Raw genomic sequence first — 26,241 nt, 5'->3', positions numbered from 1 at the left:
AGGGGACAGCAGAGGAGAAATGAGAGGAAAAGCCTCACGCCCCTCTTGCTGTCCTCCCCACGCACAGCCCTGCTATGGCCAGATGGGAGCAGAAAGGACTCCCAGCCTTCTGGCCCTTGGTCGCTTGTCCCTCCCACACCCTCCCCTGGCTGGCCTCGGGCTCAAGGAGCCACTGACACCAGCAACTTCCCCAGCAAACAAAACTCCTCCTGACTGGTCGCTCTCTGCTCTCTCTGCTGACACAGGGACAGCCGCACCCCAGGCATCCCTGCCAGACCCAGGAAACAACCTAAGCAGGGGACTGACCGGTTGGCTCTGAGGGGCTCGCGGGAACCTGGGACATGTGACCGGGCGGGGCTGCCCTCCCCTTCCCCTAGCTTACACCCTAGGGTCTTGACAGCATCAAAAGGGACTTGCGGGCAGGGCAGCTCTGGTGGGCTCCATCCCCTACACACACACACCCACACACACCCACACACACACACACACACACTCACCTTTCCCACGCAGGACCCACTAGTGGGGTGGGGGTCTGGGCTCCCAGGACGGAGGCCGTGGGCCAGTGGCAGGGCAGCCGCTGTGGCTGGCTGGCGAGAAGCGAGTTGCCAAGATAAAAGCGGGGAGTGAGCTTCGTGCCGGGAGGGAGTGGGGCGGTGGGGCGGTGGGAGCTGAGCTGGTCCCAAGGACAGCGCTGGGAACGACTGAGCGAGGGCAAGGCGCTGCTGGTCGGGCTCCCCCAGCCGGCGGGCGGGCCAGCGCACGCCTCCTTCCCGGAGTCAGAGGCTGCCGCCCCCCACCGCCGCTGCCTCCGCTGCCTCCTTTAACCCCTGCGGCGCTCACTGGACCGCGCACACCCGGCACCCAGCTCCACGCCGCCCAGGCCTGGACACCTGGGGCAGGAAGTCGAGCTCCAGCAAACCTTGGCCCAGCAGCTGCTTGGGGGTTTAGAGGGAGGGCTTGGGAGACCTGGGAAGAAAGTAGGAAGGAATTAGGACTCCACCAGGTCCAGGACCCCACAGGAGAGACGCAGATGCGAGAAAATGCCAAAGAACTGCTGGGAAGAAGTCAGTGAGGTAATAAAGCTTTTTCGAGCACTTTCCTTTATGGTATTTCCAACGCACTCAGTGACCACAAGCCAGGAATCTCCCTACTTGGACCTGTTTTTTCTTTAGCTGTCATATGTGGGATAACCAGGCCTGCTTTTTCCCTGGGTTGAGTTAGGACAGTTGTCACTGTATATTCAAAAGTGATTGGAACTATGCTCTGGTTAATGAAATGTATGAGTCAACTCTCTTTGAAATCCATCAAAAAAATAATATTGAAAGGCTGGGTGTGTGGTGGTGCACACCTGGAATCTCAGCACTCTGGAGGCTGAGACAGGAGGATGGCAGCGAGTTCAAGGCCAACCTGGACTACACAGGGGGACCTTGTCTCAAAAAAAAAAGAGAGAGAGATGGATTGATGGAAATGCGATAAAGCAAATACCGTGGTCTCCCTGTGGGGACTGATTCCCAGACCCCTGTAGTTACCAAAATCAGCAGCTGCTCAAGTCCATTCTATAAAACAGGATAATATTTGCATATAATCTATGTGCAGCCTCCTGTGAGTTACCCAGGGTAAATGTTATCTAGTTGTACTGTAGTTTTTTAAAAAAATAATGACAAGAAAAGTCTCTACATGTTCAGTCAATTTTTGTCTTGAATATTTTCAATCAGCATTGGTTGACTCTATGGATGTAAAACCCACAGGTATGGAGGGTAGACTGTATACTGAAGTAGAATCTAAAGGTAGCATCTAGTAGAATCTAGGGAGTTTACCATATAGTCATGTCAACTTTCTATATGTATGAAATTTTTTTGTAAATAAAATAATGTGATGGGCTGGGGATTTAGTTCAGTGGTTCCAGCACCTGCCTCACAAGCGCAAGGTCCTGAGTTCAATCCCTGGTACCCAAAAAAAAAAGTTTCATCCAAAAATAATGTGAAGTGTTGGGAGGAAAGGATTAAAATATGTTATATGCATTTACAAATCTGCCAAAATGAAACCCATGAAAAATAATGGGGCAGGGTTTAATTGGAAAGTCATATAAATAATAAAAAGTGACAAGGCAGATGGGATTCTCTCGAAAGGAAGGGGGAAAATCATTTGCTGCACACCTACTCTATGGCATTTTAAAGAACAATACTCTGCTGGGTATGGCGGTGCAAGTCTGTAAAGGAGGCTGAGGCAGGAGGATCACCACAAATTAGAGGCCAGTCTGGGCTATGTAGTGAGTTCAAGGCCAATCTGAACTATACAGCGAGACCATGTCTCAAAACAACAACTTTAGGGGTGGGTAGGGAGGGGTAGCTTCTCTGGAACAGATGTGGGAAGGTCAGAGAGAACCAACATTCTTCCCCCCACATGCAGAGCAAGATGACTTCATCTCCTCTCAGGTGGAAGAGAGTTCGGGTTCTCAGACTTCCAAATTCGGGCTTCTCAGAACCTGTAGCTTTGGCAGCGGCTTCGGTCTTCAAGAGAACTGAAGCTACACAAAGACGGCAAAGATGACAAAAATGATTGACTATGTGGGGACATCCTGGCCAGGTGCTCCCCGTCTCTCTCCAGCTCCAAGCCAAAGCTCCCACTCCCTGACCCCAACTCTGAGGCAAAGGTGACTCCTAATTGCCTCATCCTGCCTAACCCACCACCACCACTGCCACCAATACCACTGTAGCCTAAAGACCCCTCGGGGGCTGGGTCAGCCCTGGCCAGGGGAGAGAGTTACAGGATTCTCCATCCATTTCAGCTGCTCCGCCTCCTCCAGAGGAAAATGGGCATCAGCTATAAAACTGGATACCCGCCCACACACTCAGGTCCCCAGAGCAGCAGAGGACACCATCCTCCCAGCTCTTCCTCCGCCCCACACCCATGTTATCTGAACTAACATCCCAGAGTCCCCAGCTGCCCACTGCCTGGCATCACCAGGGCCAGCCCCAGGGCGGGACACTGCGGGAGCTCTAGATGCAGCCCTAGCCCAAACCCTCTCCATCCATCTCACAACTTTGCCTCCCCAGCTTTTTCAACACACAGTTCCCTCTTCTCACTGTCGGCATTCAGGGCTCAGTTCAAAAGCCACATCCTCGACCCATCCTTGAGGGGCACTGCCTACACCTGCCCAAACCCCACCACACCCTCAGCTTTGCTCATTTACCAATGCCAGCCTCGTGTACTTCTGTATCTCCTCTTTTTTCAGTAATGGAAGATTTATTTAGTCATGCTTTTCCTTCCCCTTTCCCACTTTATCCAGCACCAACCATGAGGTTCATACATGGTAGATTCTCAATAAATGTAGAACAAATGAATGGTGATGGAGAGACAGCCAATGGATGGATGGTTAATAATTGAATAAAAGAACATTTTAAAATGCTTAATATTGCACAAGGCTGTACCCAGGTGATTGCACACAGACTCTTATCTTGGAAGCTATATAAACACAGGCAGGAGACTGACTTTGCTAGGACTCAAAAGCCGTAGAACTGTTACACAGAGTCCCAGAAGACGCAGGGGCTCCTGGGAGATGTCCTCCTCCAGCTGCCCTTGGGGAGTCTTTGGAGGCTGCATTCTCTACCAGTACCCAACATCAATCACCCTCTCTTTCCCAGCCTGATTGCCCCAGCACCTGAGCAGAATCAGGAACTCAGCAAGTCCCAACTAAACAAACTGAGAGAAAGTTAAGGAGACAGAGGACTTCAGAGAAGAGGCTATCTATCCCACAGCTCACTACCCTCCTCCTGTCATGCACACACACACACACACAGTGAGGACTGCTTTCTGAAGAAGTTCGCTTGGCCCCTTTCCTCTCCCCTCCCCCCCCCACCAGGACTAGGGTTCCCAGGGTTTCCCATCCCCCAGCCATGCCCTTTCCCTCCTCCCTCCCTCCCTCCCTCCCTCACATCCCCAAGTGCAAGACTGCACATCTGGTTCCAGTTGTGGTTGGTCCATTCAGGGTAGGCCTGGGGGTTTCTCATAAAACTGAATAATACCAGTGTTGGAGCTGGTGGAGCTGGGGGAGGGAGGGCAAGAGGCCGGGCCCACGGGAGAATGGATAGCAGCACGAGGTAAGGAGACCCAAGCCCAAGAAAGGAGACGGCTGTGCCTGGCATCTTCGAGGGCTCAGTGGGAGCCTGTTAGCTGAAGACAGAGCTGCAGAAACAGATGGCAGGAAAGCCAGGAGCAGAGAGACTGGGACAAAGAGGGTGTCAGAAGCAGAGACCCAGAAGGAGGAAAGAGATGGAGTTAGGGGTGGTGGGAGGGCGCCATGGAGCCACAGAGAGGCCATTGAGAAGAGCGGGGGAGAAAAGAATTGTGTGTGTCGGGGCCAGGTGCTGAGTTAGACACTTCCAGTGGGAGAGGGGGGATAGGACAGAAAGGGGGACAAAGGACACAGAGAAGCAAAGAAAGGGCAAGGACTGAGGTTTGAATCCATTTCCCTGGCCTCTCAGCCCCAACTCCACGAAGGCCCTTCAGTGATCGGGGACAGGGAGCTGGAGGGCCCCCACCTAGAGCGGCCTGTATTTGTTCCTTCCTTGCGTTTTCATCCCCATCGAGGTGCCTACCCTTTGCCCTACCTTCCCCACAACTATTTCCGTGGAAGTCCCCTTGAGACCTAGGAGGCAGTCACAGTTCCTCTCCTCATCTTGGAGGGATGGGCTCAGAGCAGCTGAGCGGAACCACAGAGCAGCTGATGAGGGAGATTTGGATCCGGGTCTTCCACCTCAAGCTGGTGTCACCATAGGACACAACTGGGAATTCTGGCTTCCGGATCACAACTCCCTGTAGGGAGGGGTCAGCTTCCCATTTCTTCCTATGATGGCAGGGTGTGTCTACTTGTTCGACCCACTCTTCTCTTCCTTCTCCATCACAGAGAGGCCAGGGCCACACGCTCAGATCCCAAGGGCAAGGGCCACTTGGGTACAGCATTTCTTCCTCCCATGAAGTCCCGGGAGGTGAATCTCAGGCTGGGAATCCTGCAGCCTAACCCACAGCTGGCTGGGAGCCAGGCTCCGAGGGTCACCTTCTGTATTGGTCACTGTCTGTGCATTTGAGTTGTGCCCTCCCCTTCTGACTGCACTCCTCCCCCTGTGGCTTGGAATGAGTCTGGGCTGTGCCCAGGATGCTTGCATCTCAGAGTCACCTCCTGGAAGCCCCCTAGCTAGGGTTCCCTCCAGATGAGACCCCCCAGAAGCCACATCCACACTGCTGCTCTCAAAGCCTCCCTCCCCTTTCTGATACTAGATTCTCATTTATTATCCTTTAAAACACCCTTCCTCTTCACCCATCCTCATGCATGCATTCCCATCATCTCTCGACATCCAGCAGTGGGCACCATCCAGCAGCGGGCGCAGGCCTCCAGGGAGGGAAAAGTGCCTAGCCTTCCTCTCTCCAGCTTTCCTCTCAGATTTGTACCCTAGTCCTAGGGCAGGGGGAGCCTAGGGAACAGCACACGGAGGTCCCTTCCCCCTCCAACCCCTTCATAACCAAAGATGAGTTTCTCTCCTTCACTTTAGTCTGTTCACCTAGTGGCCTTCAATGGCCTCCATGTTCCCCAGGGATGCCTGGGAACATGTGTCCACACAGATGTTGGTTCCTGGCAGAAGGTCACCACTGGGGCCAGTTCACTGCACACAAATCCTCTCTCCCTGAGCAGCTGGGTTTTTTAAATTGGAAGGACCCTGGGGACTTTGCTGTCTCCAGGGCAGGATTCTTCTGGGGGCTGCCCCTCCACTCCTTCCTGCAAACACAACCATCTTGACCTGGATCCTTCCAGGGAGCCCAAGACCTCTCCCTCACAGAACCACATGCACCCTCCTAATCCCCATATGCTAAGGCTGTCAGGCTGGACCATCGGAGAAGCCCCAGCTCCAGAATATCTGAACTTCAGGAAGGTGTTGGTAGGATCCCTGATGAAATTCTTAGAGATGAGATAGAAAGCCGAGTGGATTCCTCACCAGCAAGCAAAGGGGTGTTGATTAATAGATCAGTGTCAACTTCCTGACTTGCCAAAGGGTTCTGTCCTCTGCCCTGGCTTGTTCCACATACTTATCAGTAATGCAGGTTAAGATGTAGAATGGAGACTTCGCAAGCACATGATGGAAAACATAGCAAATGAGGTAAGGCTCCGAACTGAATCAAAATGAAAAAACTGACTTTATAAATGGGCCAGAATTAGCAAGGGAACATTTCTCCTGGGGTCATGTCCTGAACTACTGTTCAAAAGTCATAAGAAATATGAATTAATAATAGTTCATGCAGGGAAAGTTCTAAAATATAGCAAAAACAGAAATGCAGCTTAGCTAACAACAGGATATGGCTGCCCCCAAAAAGCACAGGTACTTTTGGCTGCATTAATAAAAGTATAAAGTCTAAATCAAAGGGGATTTAAGTTCCACTCTACCCCACACTGCTTGGACACATTTAGAAATTTTATACCCTATAAACCAACGAGTACCCAATACATATTTGTTGAATAAAAGCACAAGGAAAGGCTAAGGAAATTGGACCCAATTTTTATTTCAGGTGATAAAGGAAAGATATAGCAGGCATCATCAAATACTTGAGAAATTATCTTGGGAAAGTGAGTCAGGGCAAACTCCACCACCCGTGTCTACCTCCCTTGTCTCCCTTATCCGTCCCTCCTGGGTATGAGACTCAGAGGAACTCAGCTCTGTCCCACTGAAGCCCAGCAGTGGGAGGCAGATAATCCAGGCTGTGGAGCTGCAGGCACCACAACTGAAGCCTGGCACCCTACCTCCTGGCTGTGTGGCCTCAGGCAAGTTACTTAACTACTCTGAGCACTGAGTGCAGATGTTACCTTTCCCCACATCTTCCTCCTTCAAAGACACCATCTTCATACCCACCCCAGAGTCCCAATTCATCTCTCCCACCCCTGTATCTCTGGGGTTGTGTTTAATAAATGCTCAAATTTATTGAGTGCTTTCCAGAGGCCAGGCACTATTCTTAGAGCTTCCTGGTTATAAATCCATTCTAATCCCCCCCAACAACCCCGGTATTGATGTTTTGTTTTGCTGTTTTGCTTGGAGATAGGGTCTTGCTATGTAGCCCAGGCTGGCCTTGAAGTCACCACCATCCTCCTGCCTCAGTCTCCCCTGTGCTGGGATCATAGGCATGCACCGGCACGCCCAGCAGTATTGACCATTATTAACCCCACTTTACAGAAGAGGAAACTGAAGTTCTGAGAGACCCACTATGATTGCTACTCCTCTCCTGACCCAGGCAGCCATGTTAGGGCAGCAGGACCACAGGGTCTTGATAGTCCACATCCTGAGCCATGCGGGGGGGGCCCCCTCAGCAGCCTCTGCTTGCAAAGCACCCCATCCCTCAGCTCACTGCCTCCACCCACGCAGCTCCCACCATGGGTGCAAACCTCTTCCTGGGTCCCTGCCTTCCACTTCAGAAAAGAAGTTCCTTCAAAGCTTTATCAAAGATTACACACACACACACACACACACACACACACACTCACAATCTCCCAGAGCAATGGCTTCACAGGCTGGGCATCCCAGCTATTTCTCTGTTTCTGGACCCTTGCACAGTCAGTGCTCAGCTCTCTCCCTGGTTCTGATCCTCTGCCAGGCAGCCATCACGAACTCACTCCTTCACCCATTCATTCAGTGCAGGGTCTGTGGGCACCTGCAGTAAAACCAGGCAGGGGCCCTGCCCTCAAGGAGCACATGATCTACCAGAAGGAGATACTGAAGAAACACACACACACAAAGAAACAAAAACTCAAGCTGGACATGGTGGAGCAGGCCTGTAACCCCAGCATTCTGGGAGGATGAGGCAGGAAGAGCGAAAGTTTAAACCCAACCTGGGCAATTCAGTGACTTAGGGAGACCCTATCTCACAAAATGAAAATTAAAGTAAGGGCTGGGGATGTAGCTTAGTGCAAAGGCCTTGGGTTTAATCTCCAGTACACAGATAGCACTGAATGATGTGAAGGCAAAGAAAGAATGCTTGGAGGGGGCATCCCAGAGATGCAGCAGCTAATGGGCACTTACCAAGCTAGAGGTGCTCAGGTGAGTCGAGACTGCATTAGTCCATCAGTCCCTCACTGCAACCCACTGCTCCATCCCACCTTTGAACAGCTGAAAGATTCAGACACTAGCAGCCAATCACGCACCCAAAGTCAATAATAACATGACAGCAAATCAGCAGGCATGACAAGATTTGATCACTGAGTTTGTACTCTTAACCCTATGTTACATTATCTCTAAGACGCTCAGAAATTCATTAAGACTCAGTTCCCAAACTAACCCTCCCCCACACATGCCATTACATGCCAGGCACCAGTTGGCCCAGTGCAGAAGACAGTGGTCTGTCCTGGCAGTGCCCAAACTCCAGATGCTCAGCTTGTTCTGCCACTTAGATCGCTTGAGCTTGACCCAGGTGGGCTTTATGGTAGCTGGAAGGGCAGTCTAGGGGGATGTGAATGGGCCATGGCCACCACCTCCAAGTGGGGCTTGCTTGGGGTGTGGCTCCTGCTCTCACTGATGGGACTGGCCATGGGGCAAGCGAGGGCCAGGGAGGACAAGTAGGGAGTCCTGGCATCACGCCCGGGAGGGGCTCGATGGAGCCTGGCTGAGAGCAGGTCTCCAGCTTGCAGCCCCATGTGCAGGTCCCTGTGCCATGGTGGTCCCCATGAGATGAGGCCTGGCCTGTCTCACCTGGGGATGGAAGCTACAGGCTCCTCAGGGACTCAAGGTACCACAGGAGCACAGAAACCAGGTAAAAGATGCTCAGCAGCACGTGCAGCACAAGACGACCAGAGCAGGGTGAGGGGAGCAAGGGGCAGCAGCCAGAGCCTCTTTGGGTGCTCCTCCCCAGAGACCCTGTGGGTGACTGTTTTCTTGGAACACTGTGTTCAGGCTGTGAGTCTTGGCTCAAACACTCTGCCCTGTCTGGCAAATCTCCAGGTGCCTGTTTAATAATGTACAGCCAACTGGCCATTAACTGCAGATTTACAAAAAAAAAAAAAAAATTTGGTGGTTGTTTTTGGTGGTGGTGGTGGAGGGTTTTTTATTTTTGTTTCTGCTTTTTGGGGGGGTTGGTTTTTTTCTTCCAGGTAGTTAGTGGAGATTGTGAAAAACAAGTCTTTTTGGACCCCATCCAGGGCAATCCCAGCCTACCCTGGCTGAGAGATCCTGGCAGATTCCACCTGTCTTTGCCCAACTCCACAGTGCGCAGGTGCCAAAGTGCTTGCCCCCACCTCCACACTCCTGGCGACACCCTGGGTCTGCTCCCCAAGCGAGAGGACGTGGGATATGCTGTCAGGGCAGCGCCAGCTCAAGGTGGGCCGTCCTTCCTAGGAATCCAGTGCTGTCAGGCCAGAAAGGAGCAGAAGGTGAAGCTGGTGGAGCTCAACCAGGGGGCAAGGGGCAAAGTCAACAGCCAGGTCCGGGAGAAGGGGTGAGGACACCACAGCCTGGTGGGCTTTGGCTCCATTTTCCTTGTGAGTCAGGAGTCACAATAGGATCAGGGAGCGCAGGGCAGAAAACACACAGAAGAGCAGTGAGAGGGAGTAGTGGAAACACTTGCCCAAAAGCTGCATGCTGAGCAGGAAGATCCTGGGCCATCCGCAGCCACTGGTGGGGAGAAAGCCTGCCAGGCTCTGCCTAACTCTCCAGCCTGGCAAGGTGCTGCCACCCCAGAAACCTGAGCTGAAACTGCGGCATGGCACAAGAGCAGCCCAGAGCCAGGGCTGGGCTCTGAGGGCTCTGCTGTGGCTCCCTGATGACCCTGAGCCAGTTCCATGCCCTCTCTCGCTGCTGTAAGCTGGGAGTCCCCCATCCTGCCCAGGGATCCAGCCAGATCCAGCCCCAGAAAGGGGCTGCCAAGCCCAGGTGCAGGACAGCCAAGGACCTGCAATCGAGGTGGCAGTGGTGATGGCAATGATGGCGCTCACTGCATTGTCCTTTCTGGAGGCCTCAGTATGCATCGGGAACTGTATTCTCTTTACTTCTCACAAGAACTCTAACCAGCAGGAACTATTACTGTCGCCATCTATACATAAGGAAAATGAGCCTTGGAGAGAAGTTAATTCCCTTGTCCAAGGTCACCGGGCTAGTGAGTGACAGAGTCTGGACTCAGGCTGCTTAGCCCGACTTGCTGGTGCACACCTGTAATCCCAGCACTTGGGAGGCTGAGGCAGGAGGACTGCTGCAAGTTCAAGGCCAACCAGAACTACATAATAAGACCCTGTCTCAAAAACAAACAAACAGCCGGGGATTTAGCCCAGTGGTTCTGCCGCCTGCCTCCAAGAGCAGGGCCAGAGTTCATCAAAAACAAACAAACAAACAAACAACAAGGAGAACTCAGGCTGTCTGACCTCAGGACTCTGCACTATGCTGCCTTAGAGAGTGTAGCCAACAAAAGTGGCCCAGTCCCCTCTGCCAAGAGTCCCAGCAACCCCTCCTGCCTCCCTTCACGTCTGTGCCTGCTGTCCCCTCCTCCTGCCACCATGCCGTCCAGGCACTCGCCACACTGTGATGGGGCCCTCAGCCTCCCGTGGTCCACTCCTTTCCTCCTGTTCCCTAGGTTCCCTGGGGCACTCCTGCTTACCATCCCATGGGCATAGCCACACAATCATCCACACTCACACACTCACTCGTACATGTGCTACACACCACACACGCACACATTCCCATGCATAAAGGCCCTCACACAGGCACACAGTTACAAGTACACAAGGACTACAGACACTCCCATACAGTGCAGGTACCCGCTGCCATGCCGGCGCATGCATGCACACTTGTAAACTATATCCGCAGGCTGCTGGTTGGGCTCAGGCTCAGGCTGTCTGGGCAGGCAGAGCTGGACAGGTGTCCAACTTGCCCTCTGGGTGCTTATTCCAAAGGCGAGAAGGCTGCTGGCTAATAATACCACAGTGCATTCCTGGCCAGAGATAAGCAGCCCCAAGCATCCTCGGCACGTTCTGGCCTCCGTATCTCAGCCCTGTGGATTCCACCCACCCACAGCACCATCCTGGGGAGCCGCAGAAGCCAGAGCCACTGACACAGACACCTTGGCCAGGGGCCTGCCACCCTCCTTTTTGCTCTGCTTCTCCTTCTCCAGGGCCCCGGTCCCACTGTGGGCATCAGTTTCCCCTCAGAGACATTCACACAGGGAAGAAGAGAGGAGGTCTGTGTACATCCTGACAAGTGGGCCATTGCAACCATTGTCTTCCCAGCCCATATCCACCCTTCCTCTAAGCTGGGGCCCATATGTGGTGCACTGGCTCAAGTACTGAGTACTCATTGCCTGGCAATTGCCCGGCAATGATGCCACAGGGATGCACTAGGAGCCCCTCTTGCCAGGGGCTTCAGGCATCCTTGCCACTCCCTGATGACATCATTGTCATTGTGGTCACTGGACAGGTAAGGGCTCTGCAGCTCACTGAGCTGGCATGGCCAGGAAGAAAGAGACCCAGAATTCCAACTCCTAACCCAAGCCTCTTTCCATGACCTCAAACTATCCTCCCATCTGGCTGACTCTTGGAATCACATGTTTCCAGTGCCCCTGGGGCAGATCAGAGACAGCACTTGTCTTGGAGAAAACACTTGTGTTCATTACAGTCTCAGGGATGGGGGACTCTCAGCACACCAAGGTGATACCCCCACAAAGTGTCAGGCATCTGGGGCTTGTTCTGGAGCCTCTGCCTCTGCTTCTAGGAAGAAGGGGGGTCCTTAGAACAGAGGACAGGTGGACATGAGTCCCCCTAGCCCTCTGAGTTACAGAGTATTCTGTAGGAAACTCAAGAGATGTGAAGATAAAGAGGCTCCTCCATCCATTGGATCTGTCTTAGTTACTTTTCCTCTTGTTGAGACAAAATATCCAACACCCAAAGTTAAGGAGGAAAGGTTTATTTGGCTCACAGTTTGTAGAGGTTTCAGTTCATAGTAGGCTGGCTCCAAGGCAGGGTGGCATGGCAGAGGGGCGTCACAGAGGAGAAACAGTTCATGGCAGGCAGAAGGCAGCAAGGTAGCAAAGCAGCAAACAACAACAGCAGCCTTCCTTTGTTTTTGTCCCTTATATTCTATCCAAGCTACATGCCCTTAGGGCAAGTAGCACTCACTCACACCGAGGGTGGCCTTCCCATTACCTACAGGCAGAATTATCCCAAACTAATCCCAGCATCTCTTACTCTAAATCCAGCGGCCTCTGAAAAGCCCCACCTAGGATCACATGAGGCTTTGGGGGGACATCTAAACACAAGCTGTAATCAAAAAGGAGAGGTCTGTGCCAGGGATGTAGCTCAGCACAAGGTCCTGAGTTCAAGGTCTTGGCAAGCAAAAGGTCCTGAGTTTAATCCCCAGTACTGGAAAGAAAAAAAAAGGAGGGGTCTTTGGTTGTTAGGGTGAGGGTATAGAAAAAGGCTAAGACCTGGGGGACAAGGCAGGACCTAGAAGACATGAATGTAGATTCCTGAGGGGCACAGAACAAGAAGGGAGTAACAGGGACAGACAGATGTCCGACAGGAAAGAAAAACAGCAAGGACCAGAAGGGGACCTACAACCTCCAATGTTCTGAGCAACTGAGTCTGTGAGGTCTAGAGCTCTTCGGAACATTTTTCCAATGAGAACACTATGACCAAAGAAGGCTACAGTTTCCCCAAAGGTTCCCAGGATCTGAGAATGGGACCTGCATATCCCCACAGCCTCGGTTTCCCTAAAAGAAACCAAACCAGTCAGCAGAACCATGGCATGAGTTGTTGTAAGCAAAGGGAGGAGAGGAAGAAAGCAGGCGGGGATTCGACTCTCCCAGCCCCAAGGAGTCCCAGGGATCAGGAAGATCTGAGCAGCCTCCAAGTGAGAGCTGTGGCATCCAGGCTCAGAGGGGCAGGACCTTGGCTGGCAATGACAGCGCGGGCACAAGGGAGCAGGGCCACTGTGGGGACTCAATTGAAGGCAGGGTATGTTCCCACACCCTCACCTCCAGCCCCCACCCTGTAAGGCAGCTGTACTTCCCAGAGCTGAGTGACCCCACTGCCAGCCCCCTGGCGCTGCCTGCCGGCCCCAAGCTAACCAAGCCAGAGGCACTGCCCTCATGGGGTGAGGCATGCAGGGAGCCAACCCACGGGAGCTCTCCTTTCTGCTGGGCTCACCCAAGGGTGCTGCTCTCCTTCCACTGTCTCTGGCCAAACAGCCAAGGCCAGCGCCCAGAGAGCCCAGAGGCAGGAGGCTGAAGGTAGCCAGCTATGCACCCATCGGAAAGAGTGATCACATATCATCAGTTAATTGGTGTAAAGACAAAGGCAATGATCTATGTTGATACATGATTATTATCTCAAGAGACAGGCTAGATAGAGTGTGGCCTCCAAGCCCATTGCCCGATACAAAGGAACCAAGCAAAACAAGAGGCTTTTGCAATAACTGGGGAAAACAACACAGACAGCAGTAGCTGATCTCAAGGAATTATTATTAATTATGTTATCTGAGATGATGGTATTAAGGGCAGTGTTAAAATTAAAATCCCTTATCTGTTAACAATACATACTGAAGTATTTAAGTGAAAGCATACAATGTCTGGGATTTGCTTTAAAAACACTCCAGCAAAAAATAAATAAAGGAGAGAAGGATGGAGTGGTGAAATAAATGAAACAAAAACAGCAGAGTCAATGGCTACTGAAGCAGGAGAGGAATACAAAGAAGTTCACTCTATTATTCTTGCTACTTCTGTATATATTTTAAATCTACCATAAAAAAAGAATACACACACACACACAAAACTAAAATAAAACAGAGGGAGAAATTCATTGGATCCTGTGACGCCCAAAGTGTGATACACAAGATGATTTTAGTTGGAAACATGCTCAATAATTTCAATATTTATGTATTTACAAAAAATGCATGGCTGGGCATGGAGGCACACACCTGTAATCCTAGCACTCTGGAAGGCTGAGGCAGGAGAATTGCAAGTTCAGGTCCAGCTTGGGAAACTTAGAGAGACCCTGCCTCAAAATAAAAAATAAAAGGGCTAGGGATGTAGCTTGGTGCAAAGGCCCTAGGTTCAATCCTCAGTGAGAGAGAGAGAGAGAGAGAGAAAGAGAGAGAGGAGAATCACTCTAGATTGAGTCCATAAATCCCATCACTCAAAATAAAAGGTTAAAGAGCAAATCGTTTTTTACTAAATGAAGGAAGTAATAGTATAGGATGGCAACAGTGGTTCGGAGATCTAACCTGCAGCATTCCCAAAGCTGAGAGCTCTCCCAAACACCGGGCAGGAAGCCAACACATGACCCCACACAGGCGTCAAGTATCCTCTGCCCGAGCCATGTCTGCACCCACAGCACGTAGGTACATGTCTAATCCTGGGCCATAATCTCAGGAAGAACCTTGGTGGACCTCGGGATAGACGTGACGACAGTAAACAACAGTCACCGAGGTTGTTGATCCAGGGCAGCTCTGGCCCGACTCTGCTTCCTTTATCTCCAGTCTCCACACAGCCCTCGCAGGGAGACCTTCTCAGGTTCAGGTCACAGCTGGGAAAGTGTGGTTGAGAGAGAATGAAACTTTCTCCAAGTCAAGCTTCGTCCCTAGCATCACACAGTGGATGAATGTTAATGTCCCAGTCCCCTTTCCCATGCCCACCACACAGCGCTGGGCTCCCTTCCAGCCTGTCTCAGCCCAGGAGAGGCAGGGATGGGAGGCAGGACTTTTTCAGGGCTCTGATGCTAGGATCGAAGCCCCAGCCCAGCGGGTGGAAGAGCCAGGATTTGAGCCTGTGTCCCTCTCACCCCCACCCCCACAGACATGGAACCTCATGGGCAGACAGAGAATGGTCCAGCAGGACTGTTATTATACAGGAAGTGGCTGGCAGGGAAAGGTGGCAGCAAGCTACATGGGGGTTAGATTAGGAGAGGGACTGGAAGTTAGAAGGCTGTGTGGCTTGGTTGAAATTTCCCAGCACACTGCTTTGCTTTGGGCTGGATTTATGCCAACTCCGTATGCAACTGTAGGTTATTCCATGCCTCCTGCACGCTCTAGCCAAAATGACTTCAATTAACACAAATGGAAAAATTCACATAATTTCTCAAAATGTGAGGCTCGTGGAGGAAACACTATTAAAAAGGTCCATTTAGTGTTCATTCAGATCCTAAAACAGGCCTGGAGACTGAGGGATCCGTAACACCCCAGGCAGGGCTATCCGCGTGGCCGATTTTCCAGCTTTATACCTCTAGAAACTGGGATGGAATGAGGGACACCAACCCTCTGCAGAGCTCTCTGTGCCCTGTCCACCCTGAGATCCCATCCATCCTTCCTAGCAGCCACGGTACCAAGGGGACGCCCAGGACCCTAGTCAAGTCCTATGTGCAGGGCTGAGACAGGCTGGAAGGAACCCAGTACCACAGCGACGCACTAGTTGCTTAAAGAACATAGAGTAGTCTCAGCATCACTAATATTGTTCTTGTTTTGAGCTACTCCATCCAGGTGCGCACCTGGGTCCCCGGCCATTCAAGGTTCTGCTAAGCCTGGCTGGGGGGAGGCAGCAAGCTGGGCAGAGAGAGGACACAGCTGGACACTCTGAGTGCACAGGACGCAATGGGGCTGGCCAGCCTCGGGCTCCTCGTTCTCCCCAGAAATGCGGTGGCGGCAGGGCGGTGGGGGTGAGGGGAGATGCCTCGCCGCTGAGGTCAGGCTCTATTCAGAGCTGGCAGCGTGTTTATCTCCATCCTCACGTGTGTGTATGTGTGTGTGAGGAGGAGGGCAGGGGGAGCAAGGCCACTCTGGACCCGCCCAGTCTGTACAGCCACCATGGCTCAACTCTCAGCCACTTCTCACCCCACCAGCCCTCCCGGCCTCCCCTGGTAAGGGGACAACAGTTGCAGTTTTAGGCAGAAGGCCTCCATTCATTGCCCAGCCTGGAACAGGGCATCTGCTGCCCCATTTTCCAAGCTCTCAAAGGCCATCCAGCATGCAGGGCATCGTTTCCATCATCCCCGTCTTACAGACAAGGAAACTGAGACCCAGGATGGTCCCAGACATTACTCCCATCTCCTGATCACTGCCACAGAGCCTGGAATCACAGGGCAGGACACTGAGAGGAGGCACGGGTCTACACATGGCTTTCGAGGGGCACAGTGCCCTTCGCTGCTTTGCTCACAGTTGACGCCAGGCAGGTGGGACCCCAGGATCCCCTTCTGGTCCTGCAGCTCCCCTGACCTCAGTCCCTCCAGACACACCGCACAGCACAGGAAGGCGCAGCCCTCCCCTGGCCAAACAGCCATTTGCACTCTGGAGACCCAGGGTCTGGGCTGCTCCTAAGTCACCCGGTCCCCTTCTACTCTCCCACACACGCCAGCTGCAGTTTCAACCTGTGTCCTCCTAGGCGGTCCTCCAGCACCACCAAGAAAATCACCTGGTAACCTCAGTGACTGTGTCTGGGACCCACCCCTCTGCTAAAGCTCCAACCACCCTCGCCTTAGTTTCCCCTTATGAAAAGAGGGAGGGCAACTGACACCTGGGGAGGTGGGAGGATGCCATGGCCCAATCAGTAGAAGTGGGGGCCTTTATTTAAGGTTTTCCCCTTACAGGAAGACCCCTTTCTCCCTACCTTTCACATTTCCTTCCCAACTCCTGGGAAACCAGGTCTTCCCCTCTCCCTGCCACCTCTCCCAGCCGCCTGGAGGAGATCAGGGAACTCTGTCCCAGTAGGGACATCTACTGCTCCTTCAAAGCCCAAGGGGCTCCCTGTGTCCCTAGGCATTGCCCATCACCACCTCAGGATACCTGCACGCATGCAAGCACGCACACTTGCACCTGCGCACACCTGCCCTGCAGGGCCAATTCCTGCCTGAGCTCTGCGCTTAGCCACTCCAGTCACTCTGATCCCTCTCCCAAGCTGATCAGCCCAGACAGAGGAACCACTGTGGCAGAGACCCCCCACAGCCTCTCCCAGAAGGGAGGGGTAGCCCGGGGTCTGTGGGAGGAATGAAAGCAGCAGACTGGGGGAGGCCCCTTAATTCTGGAAGTACCTGACGCCTTGCCCCAAGGAGAGCCATTCCCACCCTTGTTTCGAAGTCAAGCATCTAAAAATCCTTCTGCCCCTCAGGGGCTATGGTGGCTCATACCCATAAACCCAACGCTCAAGGAGAAAAGGAAAATCTGGGCTACATAGTGAGACCTTGTTTTAAAAAAACCAAACCAAGCAAACAAAAAACAAACAAGATCCTTCTGTCCTTCACCCAAAAGCAGTAACTTTATCCCATTTTACAGATAAAAGGGAGGATTTGCCCAAACTCAGAAAGGATGCGAATCAGAGGTTGAATCTAAAAACTACAGAGGGCTGGACCAGAAAGGCATACAGTACTTTCATGTCTAATCAGCCTGGTGTGACTCTCTCTTCCTCAGCCTCTCCTCTCACGCTGGAATGGTAGCCTCTAGACTTCTCCTACCAGTGGCTGTGATGGCTGAGTTCTGTGTCAGCTTGGCCCACTAGAGTACCTAGGAGTTTCACTGAACTCTAGCCCAGTGAAGGTATTTGGTACACGTGGTTAACATCGACGATCAGTGACCCAAGGAAAGGAGAGGACTCTTGATAGTGTAGGTGGGCCTTGTCCATCTAGCAAAGGCTTTATCAGCAAAACCTGAGATTTCCTATGGAAGAAGATATTCTGCCTCAAGAACCGGCCACAGCATCAGCTGGGTGAAGTGGTGCACTCCTGTAATCCCAGACTCTGGGAGGCTGAGGCAGGAGGATTGCAAGTTTGAGCCCAGCCTGGGCAATTTAGTGACTTAGTGAAATAAAACAGGTGGGGAGGGGGTGGGGATGTAACTCAGTGTTAGGCTCTAGGTTCAATCCCCAGCACCACAAAAAAAAAAGAAAAAAGAATGGACCATATCGACCCTGTCTGTTTGCAGCCCATCGGCCTGCCCTGCCCGTGTCACACCTTTTAGCCTCTCTCTTAAAAATCAGTGTCTGAATATCTGTATCCTATGGGCTCTGCTTCCTGGGGCACCCTTGATCAATGCCATGAGCAAATAAGAGAGGCCAAGAGCTGTGAGTCTTGCTCCCCAAGGAGCTCCCAGGGCTGTGGCTGGGTCAGTTTGTTCACTGGACTCTACCCTAGAGAATAAAGTCCACATGAATAATGGAATAAATAAACACACAGGATAAGGGGTGGCACTGCACAATATGACTCCAATTAACAAACGTAAAAGGAGTGACGGAAATAAAAAATCAAACCCAAGGGCCGGTGACTCAGCTCAGTGGTTCTGCCTCCTGCCTCGAAAGCACAAGGACCAGAGTCCGATCCCCGGTACCAAAAAAAAAAAAAAAAAAAAAATCAAACCCAAACTGGGAGCCATTCTTCAAAACAACCAACCAGCCCCCTTCCAAATGGCCAAGGTCATGAGAAATGCAGAAACCAAGGAGCTGTGTGTCCCAGACTGGAGGGGACAAAGGAGACGAGGAGAGTGGACCCCTGAACTGACCTGAGGTCCGGAAAAAGAGTAGGCAGGCATGGAGCAACTGGCCGTGTTCTGCTAAGATCTGTATATTAGTGAGCTGCACCCGATTAACGTTAATCTCTGGGGTTTTGATAACTACACAGTGGTTATGTAAGCTGTCAACAGTACATGGTGCAGGGTATATGGACACTCTCTGTGACGTGTTTGCCAAGTTTTCTGTAAGTCCAGAATCACATGAAAATAAAAAAAGAGGACAAGGCAGGCTAGGAGGATGCAGCTCAGTGGTAGAGCACTTGCCTAGCATGTACAAGGCCCTTGATTCGGTCCTCAGCACCACCATAGAGGGAAGGAAAAAAGGAAGGGAGAGAGAGTGGGGAGGAGGGAGGGAAAGGGAAGGAAGAAATGAAAAGAAAACTTGGAGCCCAATAAAGACATAGATTAGGGCCCAAATAGCCAAAGAGCAGTTAAAGCATTATGTCCTTAGAAGGGAAGAAGAAATCGATCCAATACATTCCTTTAGGAGCCCCAGGGAATGAGACAAGGTATGCTCAGATTAGAAACCAGAGAGAAGAACACAGACCTCCCAGGAGCATAGCGACATGTCTGGCTAGGGATAAGGTGACACAGGTATTCCTGCTCTGGGATCACCCAAGAGCCCAGTCTCCACAGCCTTTGGCCACAACCACAGCTGTCACGGATCATTGGCGACTGAGAACCAGGGGCTGAAAAGTATTCTCCAAGCCTAGCTAATTTAATCCTGACCACAATCCCACAGGCAGGGCTGATAACCCCAGTTTACAGATGAGGAAACCCAGACTTAAGACCACATAGCAGTAAGCAGGGGAGGCAGGAAACAAACCAACTTTGACTCCCATGCCTTCATATCTTAAAAAAAAAGAGGCTATTTTATGACTTACAGTGAAGAACTCAGGTCACAAAGAGGGTTCACAACCTGCCCTGTGTCAAAGTTAGTGGGTACGGAGGAAGAAAGGCTCTCCCTGTCTGGATTCAATTCTGGGCCCACAGATCCCACATTCCTGGCCATGAAAGCACAATGCTCATCTGAGTCTGTTTCCTCCTGTGGGCCCTAGAATCGCATCAGACCTGTCCTTTTTTTTGGTACCGGGGATCAAACTCGGGACCTTGTGCTTGAGAGGCAGGCGGCAGAACCACTGAGCTAAATCCCCGGCCCTAGACCTGTCCTTACAAGTGAGGCTCTGATCCAGTGGACCCTGCATGCGCAAGGCCTTCTGCAAGTGGCACACCATTGGTGGCATCCAAGCCAGCGTGAGGCTCAGTGTACAAGAGGCACCAGGGCTCCCTGGCTGCTCCTCCCACCATACATGACCCCAAAGTGACCTCCCCCCCTGCGGCCTCCAACAGAACCTGGTTTGAACCCAGACATCTCTAGACACCCTCGCTTGGGTGCCCGGGCCAGTGCCAGTGGAAACAGAGCAAGGGGTTAATCTGTGACTCCCTTTGTGCCCAGGACACACACACCCCTCTTCCTAATGGCCCCCCACTAACATCCCACACTGCCTGCCTGCTGCGGGGGACAACTGGCCAAGTCACTCATCAGCCAGGGGCCAGACTCCCTGAAAGAGGGGGCAGGAAGAAGGAACAGGAGGGGGTGGACAGGGCCAGCAGGTGGCTGTAGGCAGAGGAGCCAGTGGGGGGCCCCAGGCTTTCTGCACAGCCACCCTGGCCCACTGCCTGCTGGATTCCTGGAGCATTGAGCTGTTTGTTATTTCTGGGGCCACTTAGCACTTTATCATCCTAGGATCTCAGAATAATAGAATAAGAGCTATCTATTGAGCAAGGGCCTATATCACATGCCAGGATTTTACCTAAGGTTTCTCTAATTCTCACACCAATTTTGCAAGGTCAGCCTGGTATCAGCAAGATATCAATGTCACTTTTTATTTTCTTTTTTCACTGGTACTGGGGGTTGAACCCAAGTCCTTCTCACTAAGCTACATCCCGAGCACTTTTTAATTTTTTTTATTTTTGAGACAGTGTCTCACTAAGTCACTAAGTTGCCCAGGCTGTGCTTGAATTTGCCTCGACCTTGTAGACTGCTGGGATTACAGACATGCACTACCACATCCAGCTAATGTCACCTCTCTTATACCAACGAGGAAACCAGAGTTTGGAGGGTGAGTGACTACCTGACGCAAGGAGTCTCAGGTAAACGGCAGTCAGGACCCAACTGAGCCCAAGGCCAGAGAGGCTCCACCTTTACCCAGCCACCTCTCCTGCCATCTCCCTCCCTGCAAACCCTGGGTTCTTCCTGGGAAAGGTTTGAGGTCAGGACTTGGGAGGCTCAGAGGGTTGACTGAGCCTTGGCCTCCAGGAAGAACCCAGCAGGAGAAAATGCTGGTTTCTTGGGTGGCATCTCAGGACCCTCGGAAGCAGCAGCTTCTCCAGCCCAAGTGGGTACCCAAGGGTGGGGGCTCCAGTTACTTACTGGGGTTAACCCCACCAGAAAACACCTCACCTCCCTGCTCCACCGGCTCTCACAGGCACTGCACACCCTAAACTACAAGCCTTCGAGAGATGCAGGCAGAGACCAGAGGTCCCCTCACGCCCCACTGACAGAGCTGCTGAATTGCAGCTGCTACTCTGCACGGATCCCAGCCTGCACCCGGGCCCTCACACGGGAGTGGGGCTGCTGGCCTTTGCACTCCAGCATATTCCACCTTGTGTCCTGTTCCACCAGACCCCAGGATTTTCCTCTCCCTTCTCTCTCTCTCCCTCTCTCTCTTGCCTCCAGTTCTCCACCTCTCATTGCCCTTCTCTCTTCTCTGGATCCCCTTCCTCCCCCTTTCTTACTCCCACAGCCCCTAGGAGAGAGCAAACCCCTCTCTGATGTTTACACAGCCCTAGAGTCAGGAACACCAAAAAATATGAGACCTTTTGGGAGCCACATTCCAGGAAAATGAGAAGCCAGTCACAGCTCGGTGTCACTTTCTCCCCCAGCCTTGCCCCTCCCTGTCAGGCCGGGTGTGTGTGTGTGTGTGTGTGTGTGTGTGTGTAAGTGTATATGTGGCTCCAAGGCTAATTATTAACCCCTGCATGTCTGCCTAATCTCTGTCCCTCCTATGCTTTAGGGAGATGGCCCAAGAGGGGCTCCAACTTTTTGCAAGTTTTTAATAAAGCAGAGAGGAAATGGTTTCCCAAGACCCCTCACCCTGCACCCCCAACCCAGGTGAAGCAGAAGCCAGGAGACCACAGAGGTAGAGATGGAGGAATCAGCGACTTCCTGGGGGCCTGTAGCCAGGAGTGAAAGAGGAGCTTCCGGGACAACACAGGTCAGTCTGGGGATCTGGCATCAGTCAGGGGCCATGGGAGAAAGTAATGCAGACCCCTGGGCCCCACCCCAGACCCACTGCACAAGGTGATGCCAAGGATTCTTGGCAGGGAACAGTGACACACAGTGAAGTCACAGCCCCACAGGGAAGAACAGCGCATGGAGCAGAAGCAATGCCCTGTGTCATGAAAGCCATCAGGCCTTGGAGCCACTCAGCCCTGTGCCGGAAGCCAGCTCCCTGCCTGGCAGCTGTGCGGCGGTGCGAGGTGTTCAGCTCAGCATCCTCACCTCCGAGTGGGGCCAACCAGTCTGCTCTGTGTGTGTCCACAGACCAGGTGGGGCAATGCCAAACAGCCCTCCTGCATAGGATACACAGTAAGCAGTATCTAAAAACTAAGCCGCCACAGTGAAAACCCTGTGAGAGCAAGCAAAAAGGAGGTTCTTTGGACTGGTCAAAACAACTGAGAAATTCAGCCAGGCATGGAGCCACGTGCTTGTCGTTTCAGCACTCAGGAGGCTGAGGCAGGATTGCCGCAAGTTTGAGGCCAGCCTGGGCTACATAGAGAGACTTTGTCTTGCTTGTCTCAAAACAAACAAACAAAAACAATGACAAACCTTCAATTAGACAGACCAAGAAAAAAAGAAAAAAACCTCAGATTTCAGAAACAGAAATGAGAGTGCAAAGCATGCAGCGCACACCTGTGATCCTAGCACTCTGGAAGGCTGAGGCAGGAAGACTGCAAGCACGTTCAAGCCCAATGGGTAATGTAGTGACTTAGTGAACCGTGTCTCAAAATTTTTTTTAAAAATGTAAAAAAGGGGGCTAGGGATTTAGCTCAGTGGTTCCATTGCCTGCCTCGCAAGCACAAGGACCCAAGTTCGATCCCCAGTACCAAAAAAAAAAATGTAAAACGGGGCCAGGAATACAGCTCAGTTCGAAGACCCTGGGTTCAATTCATAGAAAGGGAGGGAGGGAGGGAGAAAGATTACTGTCAACCTTACAAAAATAAAAAGAATTATGAAGGAATACTATGAACAACTGTTAAGTCAAAAAATCAAGATAACTAAAATAAAATGGATAAATTTCCTAGAAGACACAAACTATCAAAACTGACACAAGAAAAAAAAAACTGACACAAGAAGAAGCAGAAAAGCTGAACAGACCTATAACAGATTGAATTAGCAATGAAAACCCTACCCACAAAGAAAAGCCGAGACTCAGGTGACTTCATGGGAGAATTATATCAAACATTTAAAGAAGATTCAATATCAGTTGTTCACAAACTCTTCCAAAAGGCTGAAAAGGAACCAGGTAACATGATGGGCATCTGTAGTCCCAGCTACTCAGGAAGCTGAGGCAGGAGAACCACTTGGGCCCACGAGTTTGAGACCAGCCTAGGCAACATAGTAAGACCCTGTCTCAAAATAACCAACAAACAAAACAAAAAGCAGCTACAAAAAGTAGAAGGACAGGACCTGGTGGCCTATGCCTATAATCCTGGCACTTTGAGAAACAGAGAAGAATCACAAGTTCAAGTTCGGCTTGGGCAACTTAGGTATGTAGTGAGACCCTGTCTCAAGATTTTAAAATTGGGCCGGGGATTTAGCTCAGTGACACAGCACCTGACTGGCAAGTGCAAGGTCCTGAGTTCGATCCCCAGTACCAAAAAAAAAAGATTTTAAAATTTAGAAAGGCTGGGGCTACAGCTCACTGTAAAGGTCCTAGGCCTATCCTCAATACCACAAAAATAAATAAATATATAAATAAATAGCTTTCTACTTCATTTTAGAAGGCCACTATTGTCTTGATACCAAAACCAGGCAAAAACATTATAAGAAAAATACACTATAGACTATTCTTTCTTTTTTTTTTTTTTTCTTTTGCAAGGCAGGCACAGTGCCACTGAGCTAAATCCCCTGCTCTTTCTTATAAATATAGAAGCAAAAAGTCCTCAACAAAACATTGCCAAATTTAATCCAGTAACATATAATAAAAAGAATTATACCATGACCAAATGACATTTATCCCAGGAATGCAAGGTAGCTTTAGCACTTGAAAATCAGCCAGGCATGGTGGCACACACCTGTAATCCCAGCACTCAGGAGGCTCAGGCAAGAGGATCACTTCGAGTTCAAAGCCAGCCTGAGCTAGATACCGAGTCCAAGGCCAACCTGGACTACATAGTGAGATCCTATCTCAAAAAACAAACAAACAAAAAATGAAAATTAATTCATATAATACATAGCAATTGAATTTAAAAAGCACTTGATCATTTCAAAATGTATTTGACAAAAATCCAACAACACTCCATGAATTTTAAAACACTCAACAAACCAAGAATTGAAGGAATGTGCTCAACCCAATAAAGGGTGTCTATGAAAAAAAAAAACAAAAACACCAAATATCTTGCTTCATGGTGCAAGGTTGGATGGATTTTCCCTAAGATCAGAAAAATCAAATCCAAACCATCATGAACTACCACACCAAAATCCACTAGAATAAATGTAATCAAAAGTCAGATAATAACAAGTGTTGGCAAGAGTGTGGAGAAATGGTAACCTACATACTTTGCTGGTGAGAATATAAAATGGTGTCAAAGGGTTGAATTGCACTCTCCATAAGAGATACGTTGGAGTCTAACTCCCCAGTACCTCAGAAGGTGGCTTCATTTGGTCCAATTATTTGAATTATGGGGAAGAGCCAGAAGTCACACAGTGCCAGATCAGGTGAACAAGATGGATAAGGACACAGCCGAGTGTTTGTACAAGCCTGCTTTTCCATTGGATGGCACTCAGCAGCAGCATTCACTGAATTCTTAAATCAAACCTCGTGAAGATATGAAAGAGGACTTCCAGAATGGCTTCAGAAAGTGCCAAGAATGATAGGGTAAGTGCATTTGAAGCAACGGGGAGTATTTTGAGGGGGAATTTGTGGCAATGTGTCTTTTACTGTAATACATTTTTTAACATTCACCATATATTTTGATCAGAACTTGTACAGAGACAGGAAGTAGATTAGTGGATGGTTGAGGGGGGGACAGGGAGAACAGAATAGAGGGACTGAGGTATAACCACTGAAGTGTATGGGTTTCTTTCTAAAGTGACGAAAATGTGCTAAAACTGAGTGTGGTGATGGTTGCGCAATTCTGTGGATATACAAAACAAAAATTGCTTTTTTTTTTTTTCAGTACCAGGCAGTGAACTCAGGACCTTGTACTTTCGAGGCAGGCACAATGCCACTGAGCTAAATCCCCGGCCCTGCATTATACACTTTTAAGTGCATGGGTTGTACACCATGTGAATTATACCTCAATAAAGTCATTATGAAAGAGTCAGGGAGGCCCAGAAAGCACAGTGAGGGACATGGCTTTGAACTCGGTGCCACCGAGGGCAGAAAGACAGAGCTTCTGAAGCTAATAAGCAGTGAGTGGTTCTCAAACAGGCTGCAAGGAAGACTCTCCCGGGAAGTTTTATTTAAATAAACTTTATTAAGGTCAAATCTATATACAGTTAAATGTATCATTTTAAAAAATATAGTTCAATGAGTTGTGCTTTGCTTTCGTTGTATTGGGGATTGAACCCAGTGCCTTTGCACTGAGCTACATCCCCAGTCCTCTTTTGACTTTTCAAGACAAGGCCTTGTTAAGTTACCAAGTGGCCCAGGTTGGGCTACATCTTTCGATCCTCCTGCCTCAACTTCCCAGAGTCCTGTGAACACTGTAGACCACCACAACCAGCTCATTCAATGAGTTTCGACAGGTGTACACACCCGGAGAACTACCACAGTCAAGAAACGACATTTCCTTTCCCCAGAAACACGCCTTCAGTCTTCCCATCACCCCCAGTGCCCGGTAACTACCAAGCTACTCTGTCACCAGAGTTTTGCCTTTCCTTAAAAAGGGAATCATCCAGGACATGCTTGCTCTGGGTCTGGCTTCCCTCACTCCACACAGTGTTTTGGAGACTTCTCTATGCTGTTGTGCACAAGAATAGTTTGTTCCTTTTTACTGCCAGGGGCCGTGCACTATGCCTTTATACCACAATGCGTTTATCCATTAACCTGCTGTGGAGTGGCTGGATCCTTTCCAGTTTGGGGCCCTAGGGAATAAAGCTGCCGCCCGTGTGTGCACAAGTCAGTCATTCTGAGGAGGGGATGTGCTTTTATTTCTCTTCAGTACATTCCTTGGGGTGGACCTGCTGGGCATACAGACCGCATCTGAGGCACTTTATAAGAAATGGTCAAAATGCTTCCAGAGCGGCCCCACCATTTCACACCCTGATGCTGGTGACTACTTTTAAAATTCCCTGCTTCAGGGAACAGGACCCAGGACCTAGGCATCAGAGCCTGTTTACTTGTTTGTTTAGGCTGGGCTAGGGTTTGGGGGCTTTTTGTTGGTTTTTGTGGGGTTTGGTTTTGGTTTTGTTTTTGGCTCTTTGAAACAGGGTCTCACTGAATTGGCCAGG

General features: G+C 50.7%; 1 protein-coding gene across 21 annotated transcripts in view; it reads right to left on the bottom strand.

The window, feature by feature from the left end:
- Nucleotides 1-26,241, bottom strand: part of Tns1 (tensin 1) — a 221,801-nt gene that overhangs the window by 133,402 nt on the left and 62,158 nt on the right. For 2 of the 21 annotated variants that reach the window (XM_087206082.1, XM_087206083.1), the window contains exon 1: nt 498-736. The exons of 18 other annotated variants lie outside the window; for them this stretch is intronic. Coding sequence is in view for 1 of the 3 variants with exons in the window: in XM_087206074.1 (XP_087062200.1) it covers nt 18,492-18,521 (30 nt within the window). In the remaining 2 variants the exon portion in view is untranslated. Of the gene's footprint in view, nt 1-497; nt 737-18,491; nt 18,535-26,241 lie in introns of those variants that run through there. One more of the 21 variants, XM_087206074.1, reaches the window with a different exon arrangement.

The sequence above is a fragment of the Heterocephalus glaber genome, unplaced genomic scaffold, assembly GCF_053883595.1.
Source record: "Heterocephalus glaber isolate CG9 unplaced genomic scaffold, H.glaber_assembly_v1.0 deba00000621, whole genome shotgun sequence".
Classification (NCBI taxonomy): Eukaryota; Metazoa; Chordata; class Mammalia; order Rodentia; family Bathyergidae; genus Heterocephalus; species Heterocephalus glaber.
The sequence above is the reverse complement of the archived record's forward strand: the minus strand, read 5'-3'. Positions and strand labels throughout refer to the sequence as shown.